This window comes from Fusarium poae, chromosome 2 (assembly GCF_019609905.1).
Source record: "Fusarium poae strain DAOMC 252244 chromosome 2, whole genome shotgun sequence".
NCBI classification, from domain to species: domain Eukaryota; kingdom Fungi; phylum Ascomycota; class Sordariomycetes; order Hypocreales; family Nectriaceae; genus Fusarium; species Fusarium poae.
Genome location: NC_058400.1, coordinates 1,112,432 through 1,129,150, shown reverse-complemented (window position 1 = coordinate 1,129,150; position 16,719 = coordinate 1,112,432). Strand labels below are relative to the sequence as shown.

At 41.7% G+C, this 16,719-nt stretch overlaps 5 protein-coding genes across 5 annotated transcripts; 1 reads left to right on the top strand and 4 right to left on the bottom strand.

The window, feature by feature from the left end:
- Positions 1 to 199: 199 nt before the first annotated feature.
- Positions 200 to 6,106, bottom strand: FPOAC1_004295 (uncharacterized protein; the record flags this gene model as incomplete). Its single annotated transcript, XM_044848847.1, has 7 exons — positions 200 to 284; positions 335 to 2,366; positions 2,418 to 2,475; positions 3,780 to 5,053; positions 5,279 to 5,313; positions 5,535 to 5,674; positions 5,723 to 6,106. 7 exons carry the CDS (start codon positions 6,104 to 6,106, stop codon positions 200 to 202), a joined length of 4,008 nt encoding a protein of 1,335 aa, XP_044707557.1.
- Positions 6,107 to 9,645: 3,539 nt separating this feature from the next.
- On the bottom strand, positions 9,646 to 10,383 carry FPOAC1_004294 (uncharacterized protein; the record flags this gene model as incomplete). The annotated part of the gene is made up of 2 exons (XM_044848846.1): positions 9,646 to 9,848; positions 9,900 to 10,383. The coding sequence occupies 2 exons, from the start codon at positions 10,381 to 10,383 to the stop codon at positions 9,646 to 9,648; spliced, it is 687 nt and encodes a 228-aa protein (XP_044707556.1).
- A 905-nt stretch (positions 10,384 to 11,288) lies between these two features.
- On the bottom strand, positions 11,289 to 12,349 carry FPOAC1_004293 (uncharacterized protein; the record flags this gene model as incomplete). Its single annotated transcript, XM_044848845.1, has 2 exons — positions 11,289 to 12,176; positions 12,224 to 12,349. The coding sequence occupies 2 exons, from the start codon at positions 12,347 to 12,349 to the stop codon at positions 11,289 to 11,291; spliced, it is 1,014 nt and encodes a 337-aa protein (XP_044707555.1).
- Positions 12,350 to 13,472: 1,123 nt separating this feature from the next.
- On the top strand, positions 13,473 to 14,942 carry FPOAC1_004292 (uncharacterized protein; the record flags this gene model as incomplete). Its single annotated transcript, XM_044848844.1, has 3 exons — positions 13,473 to 13,510; positions 13,565 to 13,990; positions 14,039 to 14,942. 3 exons carry the CDS (start codon positions 13,473 to 13,475, stop codon positions 14,940 to 14,942), a joined length of 1,368 nt encoding a protein of 455 aa, XP_044707554.1.
- A 55-nt stretch (positions 14,943 to 14,997) lies between these two features.
- On the bottom strand, positions 14,998 to 16,109 carry FPOAC1_004291 (uncharacterized protein; the record flags this gene model as incomplete). The annotated part of the gene is made up of 2 exons (XM_044848843.1): positions 14,998 to 15,163; positions 15,214 to 16,109. 2 exons carry the CDS (start codon positions 16,107 to 16,109, stop codon positions 14,998 to 15,000), a joined length of 1,062 nt encoding a protein of 353 aa, XP_044707553.1.
- Between the last annotated feature and the right edge of the window lie 610 nt (positions 16,110 to 16,719).

The following is a 16,719-nucleotide window of genomic DNA, read 5'->3' as shown; positions in this document are numbered from 1 at the left end:
GCTTGTGGAGCCAACTGTACTACACGCTCAATAAAAAAGCAATACAAAGCATCACTAGCAGGCAGCGGGTGTCGCAATTGTTGTAGATTCTGAACTAATTGACACCGTTGATACTTCAGAGTATTATTTCGGTCATGGTCCAACTCAACATCCATAGCGTACGTTTTCTCAGAGACCTGTTGAAAGGTTTTCGTCGTATCTAAATGATAAACTTGAGAGTGACCTGAATCAGTGAAGTAGCCATCCATACGGTAGTCAAGATACCAAGTGATTGAGGACAGTAACTGTGATCAGTTAGCAATGAAAGCCGTTTTATGAGTGGAGGTTGACTTACTTGGCTCCACTGACACGAATGAACCCAATCCAGAAGAGACATCGAGCTAGGAATGTTACAGGAAGACCGGTAGTCAAAACGACGTACAGACTTGGATGAGGCTCCCTTGAATGCTCGGGGGGTTGACCGGGCCCAGCCACCTCTGGTATAGTACCATAGCTGAGCCCATCTCCCGAATCACTGTACCCAGGATTGAACAAATGATCAGTTTCATCTTTGTCGTTGAGTGGCGTACATCCATTACCATCGCATTGAGATAGGTCCTCCGGTAGCCTGTATATCTGAGTATGGGAAGCGAATGTCAGAATCAGGATTCGCATGATCTTTACAGTCATGATCGCCACAGGCACGAGCCACAGGACAGCTCCACCGTACATCATCCAAGCGGAATACCCCAAATCTGTATGTGGCAAGATACCAGAATAGAAACCATTCCTCAATCCGTAGTTCGCAACCGTAGTCATGAAATACAAGGTGGGGATCTGCAGGAAAACCTCGCCGTAGAGCGCCGAGCATGCCGCGGTCAGATCTTTTGATTCGGAACGATGAATCCGCTTGGCTCCTATCGCGAGCCAACCAAGATGAGGCATTGTGCAAAAGAGAAGAATGAGTTGTAATGTGGGGACGTTCTCGTAGCCCGGTGTACTCTGAATAGTATTGACCACGATCCAGTGGCCTATTGACTGGACACTGGCAAGTACGAGCCCTCGCAGGACCCAAACTGGACTTTTCGGGGGAGATTCGACGATCTTGACATTTCGAGATAACCTCTCTCCAAAGTACACAGCAAGAGCAGTCAGTATATTGATAATGGCAAGGCTGCTGACGTTTGTTGTATAGGACGGGCAGTTCGTGTCTTTCTCGTTTTCTGATCTCAGATTCCAACCCCATGGGATCATGTCGCGAGGCCGAGGCAACAATAGTCCATGCCAATCATTGGGCAGCCCATGCCAGTCTTGAACATCGTCGCAGAGATCTACAAGCCACCTGACGTACTTCTTTCTTGACACGAAGTTCTGACAGGATCCTTGACAAAGGCTGTAATCGAGTTTTCCACACACACAGGATCTGTCTATGGCGGGCTCTACCTGGCAAAAGCCTTCTGAGTCGGTATTGCATGCTTCAGTTCGACACTGTTCGGAGAATTCTGGTATGCTCTGCGGCATGTCTGGAAGGTCTGAAGATCTTGCCCATCTGGATGTCGGGATATAATTCTCTCCAATAATCTTCAGTGGCTTTTTCCAGTTCGCAGGGAGTTTTGAAGATCCGCATATGGCATGCAACCATAGTCTCTCCTTTGTCAACTCGAGTTGGTCTGAACACGGTTCGTGCTCTGCATCGATCGAGAAATAATTGCAAAAGCATTCTCTGTCGAAATACTCGCCTGGAGGTATGTGCGAGTTGGTCAGGTCATACCCGGCGGTATCATAGCCAAGGGCAGTCATAGACTTCCGAGCTGTGCTGTATTCCCAGGGCCGAGCTGCGTTGCCCTCGTGGATTGTCACGCCCGTGAAACTGCAAGATCCCAGCACATGTTCAAACGGTTCATTGAGTGTGGATGCCGATTGTCTGAGGCACGTTGGTGCCTTTTGTTCTACGCTGACGATATTGTATCCTTGTGTCAAGCTTCTCGGGGACAAACTCTGTAGCCCATTGGTGTCACCGAGGTGTACCAGCCAAGTCCGACCGGTGATTTGCTGTATCCATTCGGCCAGTTGTGCTTTGGCCAGTACCGACCGACTGCAAAACGAGACGTAACGTTGGATGGTGGTCGGGGAGAATTCGTTACTGAGACAGCTGAGTTCAGTGAGCCACTGATAGTGCGTGCAGAAAATGAAGTGATTAGTGCATCGATGTCTGGTACATCGGGTCATAGCACTCAGCCAGGCAGCCTGGTCTTGCTGGGCAATGCACTGTGGCATAGGAGCAAGGTCCTCTGGGTTCACCCATCCTTTATAATTCTTTTGTATTGTTGGGTTATTTCCGTCGTGAAGTCCGAGATCGTAAGGTCCGCTGTAGTCGTGGGTCGTATCTTTGATGGTTAGCGTCGGGTATCGTGAATCAGTGGAGAAGAGTAGCGCACCTGTCAGGGCTACCCCAGAAGCCCCTAGCACCAGAAGAGCATGGAGTATTCCTTTAAGCTTCATGCTGTTAGCGACGCCTCTCTCTCTGTCCTCGGCCAATGCTGTATACAAGGTTTCGGCAGGATTGAAAAAAAAAACGCTATTGTAATGACTTTGGCAGAAGCGCTCAAGATTCCTCAGCCTGGCGGTTACCTGGTGATCTCAAAGGTGGGGAAGTCACGGGAGTGCGGATCATCATTCATCCCCGCCGTCGCCTCCCCTACCCTGTACTCACCAAGACAGCCTGGCCTCAGGGTATCAGAAAGATTGGCCGCTAGAAGCATAAGAGACGAAATTAATAGGTCACTTTATGCTCCTTAGACTATGATTCTTAGACTATTTATTTTTGTAACCTAAGACGTAGGAGGTTATTGTTTCTGCTACCCACTAGACAATTTCTAAAACCAGATGTTTAATCGGCCACGAACGTGACAGCGGTTTTGGCTGCCTGCTTTCAACAGACCCCATCATCTTCTTGTGTTATCGCAGTCTATGTGTACCTATGTTGGTCTCGGCATTACAAGAACAGTGATTTGAAAAATATCCTTGTACAAGGCAAGGTATCAAGTTGACAATATTCAACAAGAGAGTATGGCTTTACTATAAAACGCTTTATTGAATGAAGATACCGCTGACATATGTTGAATTGAATCCTTCTTTGGATCTAGTAGCCATTTAGAAACTTGAATAGACCGTGTCTTCATCACTGTCATCACCACCACTACTATCGAAATCTTGACCGGGATTGTTTTTAGTACAATACTGACAGAATGGCTTCATCCCGCACAACGATTCGATTTCATACAAATTTTCCGCCTTAGATGGAAGTATGCTGTCATTTGATGAATCATCAATCCTCATCAGCTGAAAATCGTCACCAAGGAGTCGCAAAACCCTCTTCGGTAATGCATCTAGCTATCTGTTATCTTCCATGTCTGGGGATTGTTTTATGGGGCACTCACATCTCTCTACACCAGATGGTGCTTCGAACCCCTTAAAAGGCTGGTGCTGCTCCATCTCCCTCAAAACGCGGGGGTCAGGGTCATATAGTTGAGATATACGTTGCCGCCAAAGAGGCTCCTAATTAGTCACTAGCTTACTGGCTAGGCTAGGCCTGATTAGGTATGCCTAATAGACGATCCCGGGGAGGGTTTTTAAGGGGCCACTATGTATTTACTGTATATCTCAATGTGTAAAGGAGGGTTTTGATTCGCTAGACGATTTTCCCTACCTAAAAATAGCCCTAGATTTCCCCTACCTCGGTAGCTAGCTTGCCCACTAGCTAGAACACCTAAGAGCAGGGTCAATGAAAGCTCACTTACACACACACGTTGCCGCCAATAGCCCTTGATAAAAAGTTCAAAAGCCTCAGGTCCTGGACCCTGTAGAATCAACTGTGGCGTGAACTCTGACATCAAGTCTTCAAGCAGGTGAGCGCTTTCTCTTTCCTCGGCCAAGGAACGAATGCCCCGAACCCTTTCCGCTCTGCAACTAAATATTGCTGCAGGCTTCTCACTTGCTGTAGAAACCATATCCTTGACGATCTCTTTGTGGACAGCTTCAAATGTGCAGCATGTATGGGTCATGTCAAGAGCCTCAAATGTAAGAAGACGCAAAAGCTCATTTGCGTAGCCAGTGACATTCTGGCCGGTAGCCGAGGGCCAGAAATCAACAATTTTATGATGAAAGACAATGTGTCGTAGTACATCGAAATCCATTGCTATCCCGGGATGACGCTCGCTAAGATGAGACTTGAGAAGTAGCTTTATAGGCGAACAACCGTGATCTGCAGCGTTACACCAGCAGTCGCATTGATCCTCAACTTGAACTCTTGAAAGTTCATCTATCACGCACTGAGCATCTGGAAAATGATTGGGAGATTCTGATGTTTTTGCATCAAAGAAAGCACCAAACATTGCCCCGATATAGTGATATGCAGTGGAAGACCGATTGAGTCCTAGTTTGAGTGGATCTGTTGGCGTTACATCGAGGAAATCGTGATCACGCATCCAGTGATATGAGTCTAAGAAGTCAAAGGTTCCCTTCCGGTAAGGAGGACAGAACATATGACAGCGATATGTCATCGCCGGCAAAAGGCCAGCTTTATCATGGCTTCTGCTTTGGCGAAATCCGGCATCCCAGAAGATGCTGAAAAACTCAAAGGGGATAGCGGTGCATGAGTAAATTGACTTGTAGTCTCTCTCGACGCGAAGACTTTGATGAAAGGGAATATTGGCCTTGTCGAGAGAATCGCAAATGCTCGCGGCTGCCAAGTCGGCAAACATAACTGTCTCGCCCTCAAAAAACCTTAAAAGCTTCTCCTGTGCCAATTTGAGTAACTGAAGTCTCCTTGTTGCGAGATTGGAGGCAACAACTGCAATGCATTCCATTGAAGTTCCCCAAAACGCACGACCTGTCCGAAGGGATAGCTCAAGGCAACAGCCTGCCTCCAAAAGAATGGTCGCAGACTCTAAATTGGGCGTCTGGCATGCCAGAACGATGGGCGGGGAATATTCTTCTGTGGACCTGCTGTCGTTCAAGAAACGTTTCGCCTCAGTTGATAGGAGGTATCGCAATCCGTCAGGCCAATCGATGGCTAAGTGTAGAACAGTACACAATTCAACAGACGAATTATTCCAGTCAACCTTTACTGATTCCAATATCGACTTTGGTGACATAGAGACACAGGCGATAAGATCATCGAGAGATCGTGAAATTATTGCTTTATATAATGGCGATATATCTTCAGCTAGCGAGATATATCAGTCAGTATACGGATTAATCTAGATGAACAACTGCAAAAGGAGTGCTAACAACTAACCTGCTCGTACAAAATGCTTGAGGATATCACTAGGGCTAACCCAAGTAAGATAATATATATCATGAGGGCCAAGACATGACACTTTTGCTATACAGCATAAAAGGTCATGGACATTCTGAGTCTCTATCTCAGACAGATTCAGAGTTTGCCACCAGTCCTTATGCTTTGATATAGTAGCGAACCTGTTACAGCGAAATCCAAATCAGCGGGACACACTTGGGTGATCAAAATGCGACATCTACTCCGCTCTACTCACAAGCTTCCGTCATAATCTCTGTTGACCTTCAGTAGTTTCTCGAAGACCCGCAGAACGGCACGAAGGACTCTATTGTCTTGTATCATTCTATCGAGTAAAGCGTAATCCGAGACAGCGCTCTCAAAAACGGAATACAAGACCTAGCTAGTGTTAGGGATATAAAAAAGATCAAGTTATAGTTTGCTCACCTCTGCATGGCTCATATCGTACTCGTCTCGGTCGTATGCGGACGCTGTTCCATCCCTGTACATAGACAAGATTCGACGTTCCATTACTTCCATGTCTCGAACGATTTCTGTCTCTGGCTTTGATTTCATGTCCCATTCCAAAATCTCGTAAATCGTTTGAATAACAGGGCTCTGATCAGCTTGGTCAACGTTCTTATACCGCAGTGACTGGCCAGGGCTGCTTGTTCCAGACGTGTATTCAAGGCAGGCAAATGTCATGCGGGCGGAAAACCAAGCTACCTTCAAAGGGAACTGTGCGAGGACCTTTCGCCTTTTGTTTCTATGTATACCGAACAGTTCGCAGCCCCGGTGGTGCTGTTCCTGTACTTCGAATTCGAACCTCATATGCCAGAATGCAAATGACGTTCTTGATGTTGGCAAAGTCGACGCACAATCGCATTTAGATGAGTTATCCACAAGCAGGCCGGTTCCACTTATCATGGGATCACTGGATACTGGATATGCCGTTGTTAGTTCTTTCGTCGTTAGTTCTTTTGCGATAGCATCAGTGTGGACATTTGTCTGTATTGGTGAAAGTTGTATTCCCTTGAGCACAAATGGGTCAGCCACTGGACATTTGATGAACCCAAGTCTTTCACGTGTCATACCATATTCGATAGCGACTGGGAGTGGGAAGATAATGTCTGTGTTATTCTCTCCATCTTTTCAGCCATGAAATGACTGCCGTGTGTATGGCTGAACCCTGTTTCGATCATCTTCAATCTCCCGTCAACCCTTTGATCGAGATCCTTGATGACCCATTGTGTCTGATGTATTTGATCTCTGATGGACTCCAGCGTACCAGACATCAAGAACCTCAAAGCTTCAAGCTGATCGGAATTCTGCGTTACTTGCGTTCGTAGTTGCTCATTTTGGCATATCGAGTTCGTGGTAACCTTTTGCGAAATGTATTGAACTTCGTGATGAATATTGATGTTCAGTTCCCTAATTATAATTAGTGGGTTCCAAGAGATACAAGATGGCGTGGAGGAAGATATATACAATGACATAATCTCGACGGCGATCCTTAGATCGTCTAGGTCATTTCGTAAAGACTGGTGAAGTGACTTTAATTTCACTTGTTGAAATGGGTAAACGAGTGAATGCATCGCGGCTCTTACTGTCCTTGATGGCTCTGCGTCTTATTGCAGATGATTAAGTCTGTCAAGAAACTTCTATAACTTCTTTAGCTTTATATTTATTTAATTTTTATAATAGCTTAAGCTTTTATTTTTTTAATTTCTTTAAAATTATTAATAAAAATTAATTTATTTAAATAAATTAAATTTTTAATAAAATATTAAATTAAATTCTTTTTTAAAATTTTAAGTTTTTTAATATAAATATAATTTATATAATATAAACTTTATAATATTAATAATTTATAAAAAAAGTTTTTATTAAATTATATAAATAATAATAATTTCTTTTTTTTTATAATTTTAATTAATTATTTAAAATAATTATTTATTATTTAATTAATTTATAATATTAATTTAATTTAAATTAATTAATTTTAATTTTATTAAATATAATTAATAATTCTTATAAATTATATATAATATAATATTAATTAACCTAGTTAATAAACTAGTTAATAATATATTAATAGAATTTTATAAAGTAGAATTAAAAGGTTATATAGCTAGATAATTTATACTAAGCCTTTAGCTTTAAGCTTTATTAATATTAACTTTAACTATATAAATTTAATTTTTTTATTACTTAATTACTATTAACCTTACTTACTGCCTTTATATACTTATAGTCTTAAGCTATAATTAATATAGTCTATATATTAGCTATAACTTAAAAGCCTTAATTATAATTATTACTTACCTTACTAATTATTTAAATTAGTTAATATATAAATACTTATTATTATATATATTAATTTTATCTAGGAATTCTTTTTATATATATAATAAACTTATAATTAGCCCTTTAATAAGCTTTTTCTTAAGCCTATATAGACTCTTTAGTATTATTTTTAGCTTTTAACTCTTTATATATAAAAGATAAAGCTTATAGCTAAAGGCTATTAATTTAATCTTAATAAAGCTATTTATTTTCTTAATTATATAAAGATTAATAGCCTTTATATATAACTCTTTTAATATTACTATATTTTTATAAGACTTAATAAATATCTTAATAGTCTTAATATTAAGATTAAGAAAATAGCTATAATTAATAGGTTTTAATTTAAAGATAGTAATTAGTATTATATTATATAAGACCTATAAAAGTAATTAATAAGGTATTATAAGGTATAGATTAAAATTAATTAACTCTATAGATATCTTAAATAATAGACTTATTAATTAATTAAGATTAAAAAAGAAAGAAATTACTACTATTTATATAATTTAATAAAAGCTTTTTTTATTTATTATTAATATTATAGAGTTTAAGTAATTACTTTATTAATTATATTTATATTAGAAACTTTATCTTAAGAGAAACTATATATAATTCTTTAATTTATATAAATAAATAAAGTATTATAAATAACCTTTAATAAAATTAAAAAGAGTAAAAATAATCTTATAATTATATATTAAAAAAAAAAAAAAATATTAATTAAAAAAAATTATTAATAAGAATATTTATTTTATAATTTTTTAATTTAAAAATATTAAATTAATAATTAAAAATATTAAAATATTAATAAAATTAATATATTATAAAAAGAAATTATTAAATTATATATATTTATAAAATTTAATAGCTTTATTAAGATTAAATTAATAGTTTTTATATATAATTTATATTTTATTTATATATATAATTTTATTAAAATAAAAAAAAATTAAAAAAATTAAAAAAATTAAAAAAAAAATTAATAAAAAAGCTAAAAAATAATCTATTAAAAATAAAAAAAATATTTATAAAAATAATTAATTAAATTTTTAAATAAAAATTATATAAAGCTTAATTTAAATAATTAAAAAAGTAAATAGTAATTATTAATAAGATCTTTTAATTATAATTAAAAATAAAAAGTTAAACTTAAAAAAAGTTAAATAATAAAGCCTATAGCTAAAAGCTTAATATAAATAATTTAATTAATTAACCTTTAAATTCTACTCCTATTATAAGAGATTTATAATATTATTAACTGGGGTTTAGCTTTATATAGCAGTTGTCTAGATTGTCTTGAAGCGATTGCATGCACTTTCCTCCATCAACTTCGGGAAGAACAGTATTAAGACGGTAAAGTAGCGACACCACCCGTTGTACTTCCTGTATGCTGTCTTGAATTTCGTTTTTCCTTCCCTTTATTGCTTGCATATACTTAATAATGCCTTGTGAAACTTGCAATCCCAGTGACACAATGCCAACGGCAGTACCTGCCACTGATAGGGGATCGGACATGGCGAAGATGTATTTCGCCAGAGCAATTGATCAGACCTATTTCGGTACGAGAGACTTTGTGTTATGAGGGGTAAAGGGATCCTGGGTGGTTGTAGACCGTCAGCCTTGCATTCCAAATTGGGTAGCCTTATTAATGCATGATACGATAAACACCACTGTATGTTTTTGACAAGAGCTTTTGTTGGGTGATTTTCGAGGCGTAAGTCCCGAAGTATACATATAAAATCAACTCTTTTGACAAGAGAAAAAACAGCAGATAAGGCAAACTCTGCGCTTATAACGTGACAATCCACCCTGTTTTCTTTCTTGCTGCTGATCTCTTGAAACCAGTATATACAGGTTCGTGAAATGTTTCACACAGTATGTGGACCGCTGTAGTTGAGAAACGTAAATTGAAGGCTGACTAGTCGTACGCGACAACTCGCGGCATTATTTAAATGGTCTGTTGTATGCAAGGTTAAGTGAAGTTATAAATTGTATGTTATGGCTGTGTTTTGAAACATGGGTTACGAATGGCGAGTGTCCGGATTTCCTAGGTTTAACGACAAGCTTTGGATGCCGTCTGTGATGTGGTTAATCGGATCACTCGTGCCTAAAAGCATCGCCCTTTTCGCCATGATATATTCCATAAGCCTCTCGAACTGCGCGAGCTCTTTCATGCGATGACTCTCAAGATCATAGGTAATGTCGCCGATGTTCATCTCTTCATCTGTACAAACATATTAGCGAGGCATTAACCAAATATGGTAGACCACTTTACCCGTAAATTTACGGCGGAATTCTCTATAAAGGAGCTCGTCACCTGCGTCTCGATTTTGTAATGCCAATAGCATAACAGCAAATGGGAAAATGAAAGTTTCCCTCTTGCAATGCTGAGCGATCGATACGGCCTTTTCAACCTGTGTTTCCTCTAATGGACGTGGTTCATAGAAAGAAGTGCGAATACGAAACACAGTTTTTCCCCAACGGGCCCAATCATTCCATTCCGATGATTTCAGTGGGGGACACAGGTAGAATAGACCGGTGTTGATAAGTTGTTGCATTGACACTTGGCAGCATTTGTCTTCAATATTGAGTAAGCCCTGAGTGAGATACTCCCCCATGTAGTAGTCTTGTTCGCGCCATTCTTTCAGCATTTTCAGGTCTTTCATTTCAGCCATGTCGGAATCCGATCGATAGTAGTGTCGTATGGCATCAAGATCCCGAAGAAATGTTCGTTTCGGAAACTCGCGTGTATCGATCATGATCAGATGTATGTTCGACAAAGGTGGAGTTTTGGGGTCATTTTTGTGGCAATATAAACCATACTGGAGTAGACATAGTAATGAACTTGACCAGGACATGAGATTGCATCCGCTCGTGTGCTCTCCCTTCCAAGATATGTGGTCTGTCAACCTCTTGACTACGACTTCCGGAGGAAGTTGAAGTAGATCTACTCTGCATCCATCATCATTCCTTTTTTTGAGATGGGCTGGTGAAGCAACATGATTCGTGCTGGTTGATCCTGCAGAAGATCCTGTTGTATATAGCCGAAAGAGATATGTTGGTGTTTTGTCGAACTGGAAAGCATCACCTTGGCCTTCTTTCGGTATGAAGGGTTGAAACATGTTTGTTTTCAAATGAAAAAAGAATAGCAGAGAAGTCAATCAGGATCGTATGTTCTGTAACCTCGAAGCCCTCGATTTTAATGATGGATGGTTTGACCCCGCTCGTCTCAAATCAGGCTCCCGGGTTTACTTGGCACAACCAACAGCACGACAAATACGATTGGATGCCTGACAGATGATCAAACAATAACAATTGAACAGCCTCTAATCTTTTACTTTTCAAGCCCCTTGTCTCTATCTGCATAGCCACGTCATCTGGGTGTTGAGTTATCAGCATCACCTTTCTCAGGATCTTCGGTATCGACACTGAGCACATGAACATGCAAAGGCGAAAAACGGAGACACGGGACGGTAGTTATCATTCAATCCAGTCACCTTGAACATCTTGTAATAGAGTTCCGTCATAATCTGTTTAGTCTTTCTAACATAAATAGATACATGCTCTCGGTCACGCATACACAGGAGAATGGGATCTCAAACTAGTTATGCGATACAGCTGTTCCAAAAATCTTGCATAGGTAAGTCTCGAGACCCTTAGCCATTCAAGCGCTGTGGGTATTTGCCTGGACGCGCCTCAAGATCTCCCTTCTCAGCTCTTCATCATTCCACTGTCGAATGCCAAGAAACTCATTATCGGTCTTAGTGAAGAACCCATTACCCAGACCGTAGCTTGCTCGAGTGACAAAATCCCTTGTCGAGATGCGGTCCCTGATGCCTTGGTCCCATCGCTCCCACGCCTTTTCGACCAGAGTCACTGTGTCCACTTGCTCGACAACGAACTGTCTTTGCGGGGCGGCTTCACTGGCGTAACCCAGGACTTGGTTCTGGGTCATGACAACTGTGTGCATATAGCAGACCTTATTGATAGTTTCTTGTGGTTTCGCAAGAACTGCTGTGATGGCCTTTCCAATGTCATCGAGGCTGCTTGCGGACATTAGAATGTCCCCGCCATCTGCTATGCGGGTAGGTATCTTTCCAGAGAGGCCCACAAAGATATCTTGATCGAGAACCCAGTCTAGAAACATGCCAGTATTGATACCAGTGTAAGTGATTTCGCCTTTTGCAGCTTTATCTTCAACGTCCCTGTATACAGGTAGTTTGGCCCTCAAGAATGGCATATTGGCAATCTCGGGATTATCCAGCGAGATCCCAAAATAAGACGGGATGGCTCGGTAGATTCCAGCGTTAACAGCAGCTTGCAGTGTGATGATGGATGCATCGTAAGCGAGGCGATTGAGGATGATGACGATTGCGTCAAAACCACGATTTGCCAGACTGGGAGTCAGAGTCTCTGCTGAAGTATAATCTGCTTTGATGACTTGGACTTCACTCGGCAATTTTGCAGATGAGGGGTCGCGAGTCAGCACACTGACTTTGAAGCCGTTTTGCAGCAGATACTTTATAATCGATGGGCCGAGACGTCCGGTGCCCTTGAAATATGTCAGCTAGATATCTTGGAGGGATCTGTTTCACTTACACCGGCTATGGCAACGTTGGAGATGGACAGTTTCGACATTTCTCCTTGTTGGATGTAAAGTTCGGGAGAATGTTGATGGTCAGCTTCTGGCTTACGGCCCTGTGTCAATGATTTCATGTCCTTCATGTCAGCTGACTTATGATATTACCTCCGAAACATAAACTTATCTTTGAGTTCGAGTAAACAACACTCATAGATATGTACCCAGGTACCGTATCGACCAAATTAACGTGACAGACGCAGTTTGCTATGTGAGGTATCTAGCTTACGATCTTACCTAGGATCACGATAAGGGAAATAGATTATACCCGGCAACTTTTGCCGCGCCAGTTCTACAGAAGCGGAAGCTTCATACGTCTTTTTTAGATATTGCAATTTACCAGTAGGAAGGTGCTTAACTCTCTCTAGACCCTTCGGCTGTTCATGTTCTTTACGTGTGTGTAATTGAGCTTTTTATTGACCCTGCTCTTAGGTGTTCTAGCTAGTGGGCAAGCTAGCTACCGAGGTAGGGGAAATCTAGGGCTATTTTTAGGTAGGGAAAATTGTCCTAGCGAATTAAAACCCTCCTTAATATAGTGAGATATATAGTAGTAGCCCCTTAAAAACCCTCCCTGGGATTGTCTCTATAGGTATAGCCTAATTGGGTTAGACTAGCTCAGCTGATTAAACTAATTAAGAGCCTTTTTCCTCCTCTAATGGCTAGTAAATTGAGAGTTACAGGATTTGAACCTACTACCTTTGGCTCAGAGGATAAGCTGTCGGCTAAGCCCGGTGACCACTAACCGCTGGACCACCGACCCCCCATGTTCTTTACAATTTGCAATGACAGAACAATCAACTGGAACACCAATCCTCCCTGTAACTACATTCTGACTAGTTCATCCAAGAGTGAGATTTAAGCGCGTCTTAGCGCTCCTTCGGTCATCATGGCTTGCGAGACAACCAATCACGTCTTAACTAAAAGTTATTAGAGCCGCCTCTGGAATGACTAGTGATTCAGCAACAGACACTACCAAGTCTTTAAATACTGGAGCCCCATGCGACGTTTTGTTTTTCGTCATCTTTCTTATCAACGAGGAGTTTAGAGCCCACGATGATGTTTGACAATCTACCCCTGTCTAATACTTGGGCTGTGGTAGTGGTAACGACTGTATTGCTTGTTCTGAGCCGCTTCGCGACACCGAGTGTCGACGAAAATGAACCTCCCATATTAAAACCACGAGTTCCCTTCATAGGGCATCTTATTTCAATGCTACGTGACGGAAGTAACCTCTACGTGAATCTCTTGTACGTCTACCACCCTCGCCTTTCCGCAGTTGCCATGAAACTGACGTCCAGTAGCAAAGGGCACAAAGAACCCATCGCTACTATTCCAATTCTGAACGGAAAACTCTATGTCATCAACTCTCCAGATCTCATCCAATCAGCCTTGCGAAATAACGACATATCATTCACTCCGTTCATTCTCGAATCCTCAAAGGCGATGTGGGGTCTCAGCGATAACGCGATGGCTTCAATTTCCGTTGAAGCAAATCTCAAGGGAGGAATGCAGCTCATTCATTCTACGCTGGGTGGAGAAAGCTTGCATAAACTTAATGGTAACTCGCTTTCGAGGTTCATGACATATCTCAATCGCGTCAAGCCAAGGGAGATGCACGAAGTGGCCGACACATATATCTGGCTCCGTGATATGCTCACTGATGCATCTGCCACGGCTGTGTTCGGATCCAAGAATCCTATTACGGCGGATAAGATGCACTTGGTTTGGTGAGCGCTTGCGAGGAAATTCGAACTAGACTTTGCTGACATATGTAGGGAATTCGATAAGCAAGCAATGCTGGTAGCAGCCGGCCTCCCCAGTTTTATGACCAAGACCGCTATTAACGCAAGACTCAAAATGAATGACCTTCTTCTTACATACTATAAAAGCGGAAGTGAGAACGAGAAAGGCGTTTCGGAAATCATTAAACAGCGAGTCCCGTATCTTCGTGAAACAAATTTCACAGACGATGATCTAGCACATATGGAGCTCATGATTCTCTGGGTCGGTGTCACAAACACGGCTCCTGTGCTCTTCTGGCTCTTCGTCCATGTCCACAGCAACCCTGAATACACATCTCGTGTGCGTGCGGAGATTGAAGCAATTACTGTTATCACAGAAACACCAGAAGGAAAAAAAGCGACATTCGACACGATATTACTCGAGAAATCCTGTCCGTTTTTAAACGCATGCTACCAAGAGACTTTGAGGCATTATTCACATTCCATCGGCAATAGACGCGTTATGCAAGACACCGAGATCCAAGATGCGCAAGGTCGCACATATGTCCTCAAAAAAGGCGTCAACGTTCAATGGCCACCGCCGGTAACACATTTTAACACCGAGATCTGGGGTCAAGACGCCGACATGTTCAGACCCGAGAGATTCATGGACGTGACAGCGCAGGACGAGAAGAAGAGAAGAGGCGCTCTGCTTTCTTTCGGCGGTGGAAAGCATCTTTGTCCTGGGAGAAAGTTCGCGTACACAGAGTTGCTGGGACTGGTTGGTGTTGTCGCACTGGGTTTTAAGGTCAAAGGACTGAAGTTACCCAAGTCGAAGTATGCTGGAGTGGGAATTGGTGGGAAAGTGCCAGATTGGGGAAGTATGCAAAAGGGGTTCGAGTTGAAAAGACGATACGGTTGGGAAGACGTTACATGGAACTTTCACGAAAGTGATTAACAATTGGCTATAATGATGACGGGGATCTCACTTTATTTCTAGTGTCTATCTCTGTCTACTCAAGCTTAATCTCAAACTTTCCAGTTGGCTCAGGATTAGAAATAGCCCACTTGATTCCATCCTCCATGACCTTATCCCATCTCTTGCTCTCAGATAACTGATCTCCAAAGCGACGGAATCCATGGGGAAGACCCTTGAAGACGTGGATATCGGTAGGTACTCTAAAGATACTGTTAGTATGCATGTTTCTCCTGAGAAGAACGTATCTTACCCTGCCTCAGCAAGCTTCTTTCCATAGAAAAGAGCTTCATCTCTGAAACAATCCAAGCCAGAGATTCCAAGTGTCGTAGGTGGCATGCCCTTGACCTCATCAATAGACGCAAGTCCAATGTTTAACCGCCTATCCTTGGGATCTGGGTTCGAAACTTTTAATAGGCTGGTGAACTTGTCCACCGCCGCCTTGTTGAGTAGTGGAGCATCCACATTTTGGACAAAGGATGATACTGAAGGATCCTTGAGCTGTTCAAGGATAGGTGCGTAGGAGTCCGGATGAACAAGAGCCGGAATCATCAGAACTTGACCCGCAAGCTTTGGTCGTGCAAGACCGTCTGCAGACATGTTCTGTCGCAACGTCAAGGCAGCTGAGAGTTGAGCACCGGCGGAGATGCCGCCGACCAGGATTTGCTTTGGGTTGCCGAGGAGTTCGTCAATGTTGTCGTGGACCCAGTGGAAGGTATCCTCAGTATCGTCCCACGCTGTTGGGTACGCAAAGTCCGGCGCGTGACGATAGTTGAGGTTCACAACAGTGACATTGGCTCCGAGAGCAATAGCAGTACAGATAGCGTCTTCTGAAGGAATATTTCCAAAAACATAGCCACCACCGTGGAGGTGGATGTAAATCGGAAGACGGGCGTCCTTGTCGGCTGTCGGTGGTCTATAAGTTCGGACCTCTAGAGCAAACCCGTCTCGTGCGGTGACAGTGTAATCTTTCATGTGGATTTCTGGGTTTCCCAACTTCTCCAGTTCAGCCTTTGCGAGGTTTTCTCGGTGCATGTTGGTGATGCGCTGCATTTCCTTGAGGCTGAGAGAGGGGTCCATGGGTGGCCTGCTGTCTACTACTGCAAGCCATTCTGCAGAAGCATTGCCATATTCGGTAAAGTCAGCCATGATAGAAAGTTAGTAAGTATTTGCTATGAAGTTGTTGACACGGTGAAAGAGTGGTTTTTGGTGTTGATGTTTATGAAGCTATCGTGATAGTCTTCGGGGAGAAGTGCGAGTTGGTCGGTCATGAGATATAGAGCCGGGGTCCAAGAACCCCTCAACTCTACCGAGGTCGGTATAATTCAGGCCCCGAAGTATCCACTTGGATAGCTACAATAATAAGCCATCACTTTCCGTCTTGTTCAAATCTATAACATTCAACAATTGGCCTTCGAGTGACTGATTGACTATTCTCCGATAGTATATACATTTCACTAATGAGGTATGCGTAGAATGGTAAGGCATCATGTCTAGATCTACACGCGCACCAATCATAACACCCTCGTCAACTCTAAAGTCTAACCTCCACTGTACTACGTCACCTCAATTAATCATGACCTTGAATTTTATCTCAACGTTACATAGATTCAAGGTAGATCGTCATCTCACATCAACAATTCCCCCGCATTTTAGACTCAAGATGTGTATGATCGGCATTATTTGCGGGTTGATCGGAAACTATAAGATCGAACGTTACCAAGTAGCAAAGTAAATGAAGAATTTGATCTCTGTCCCT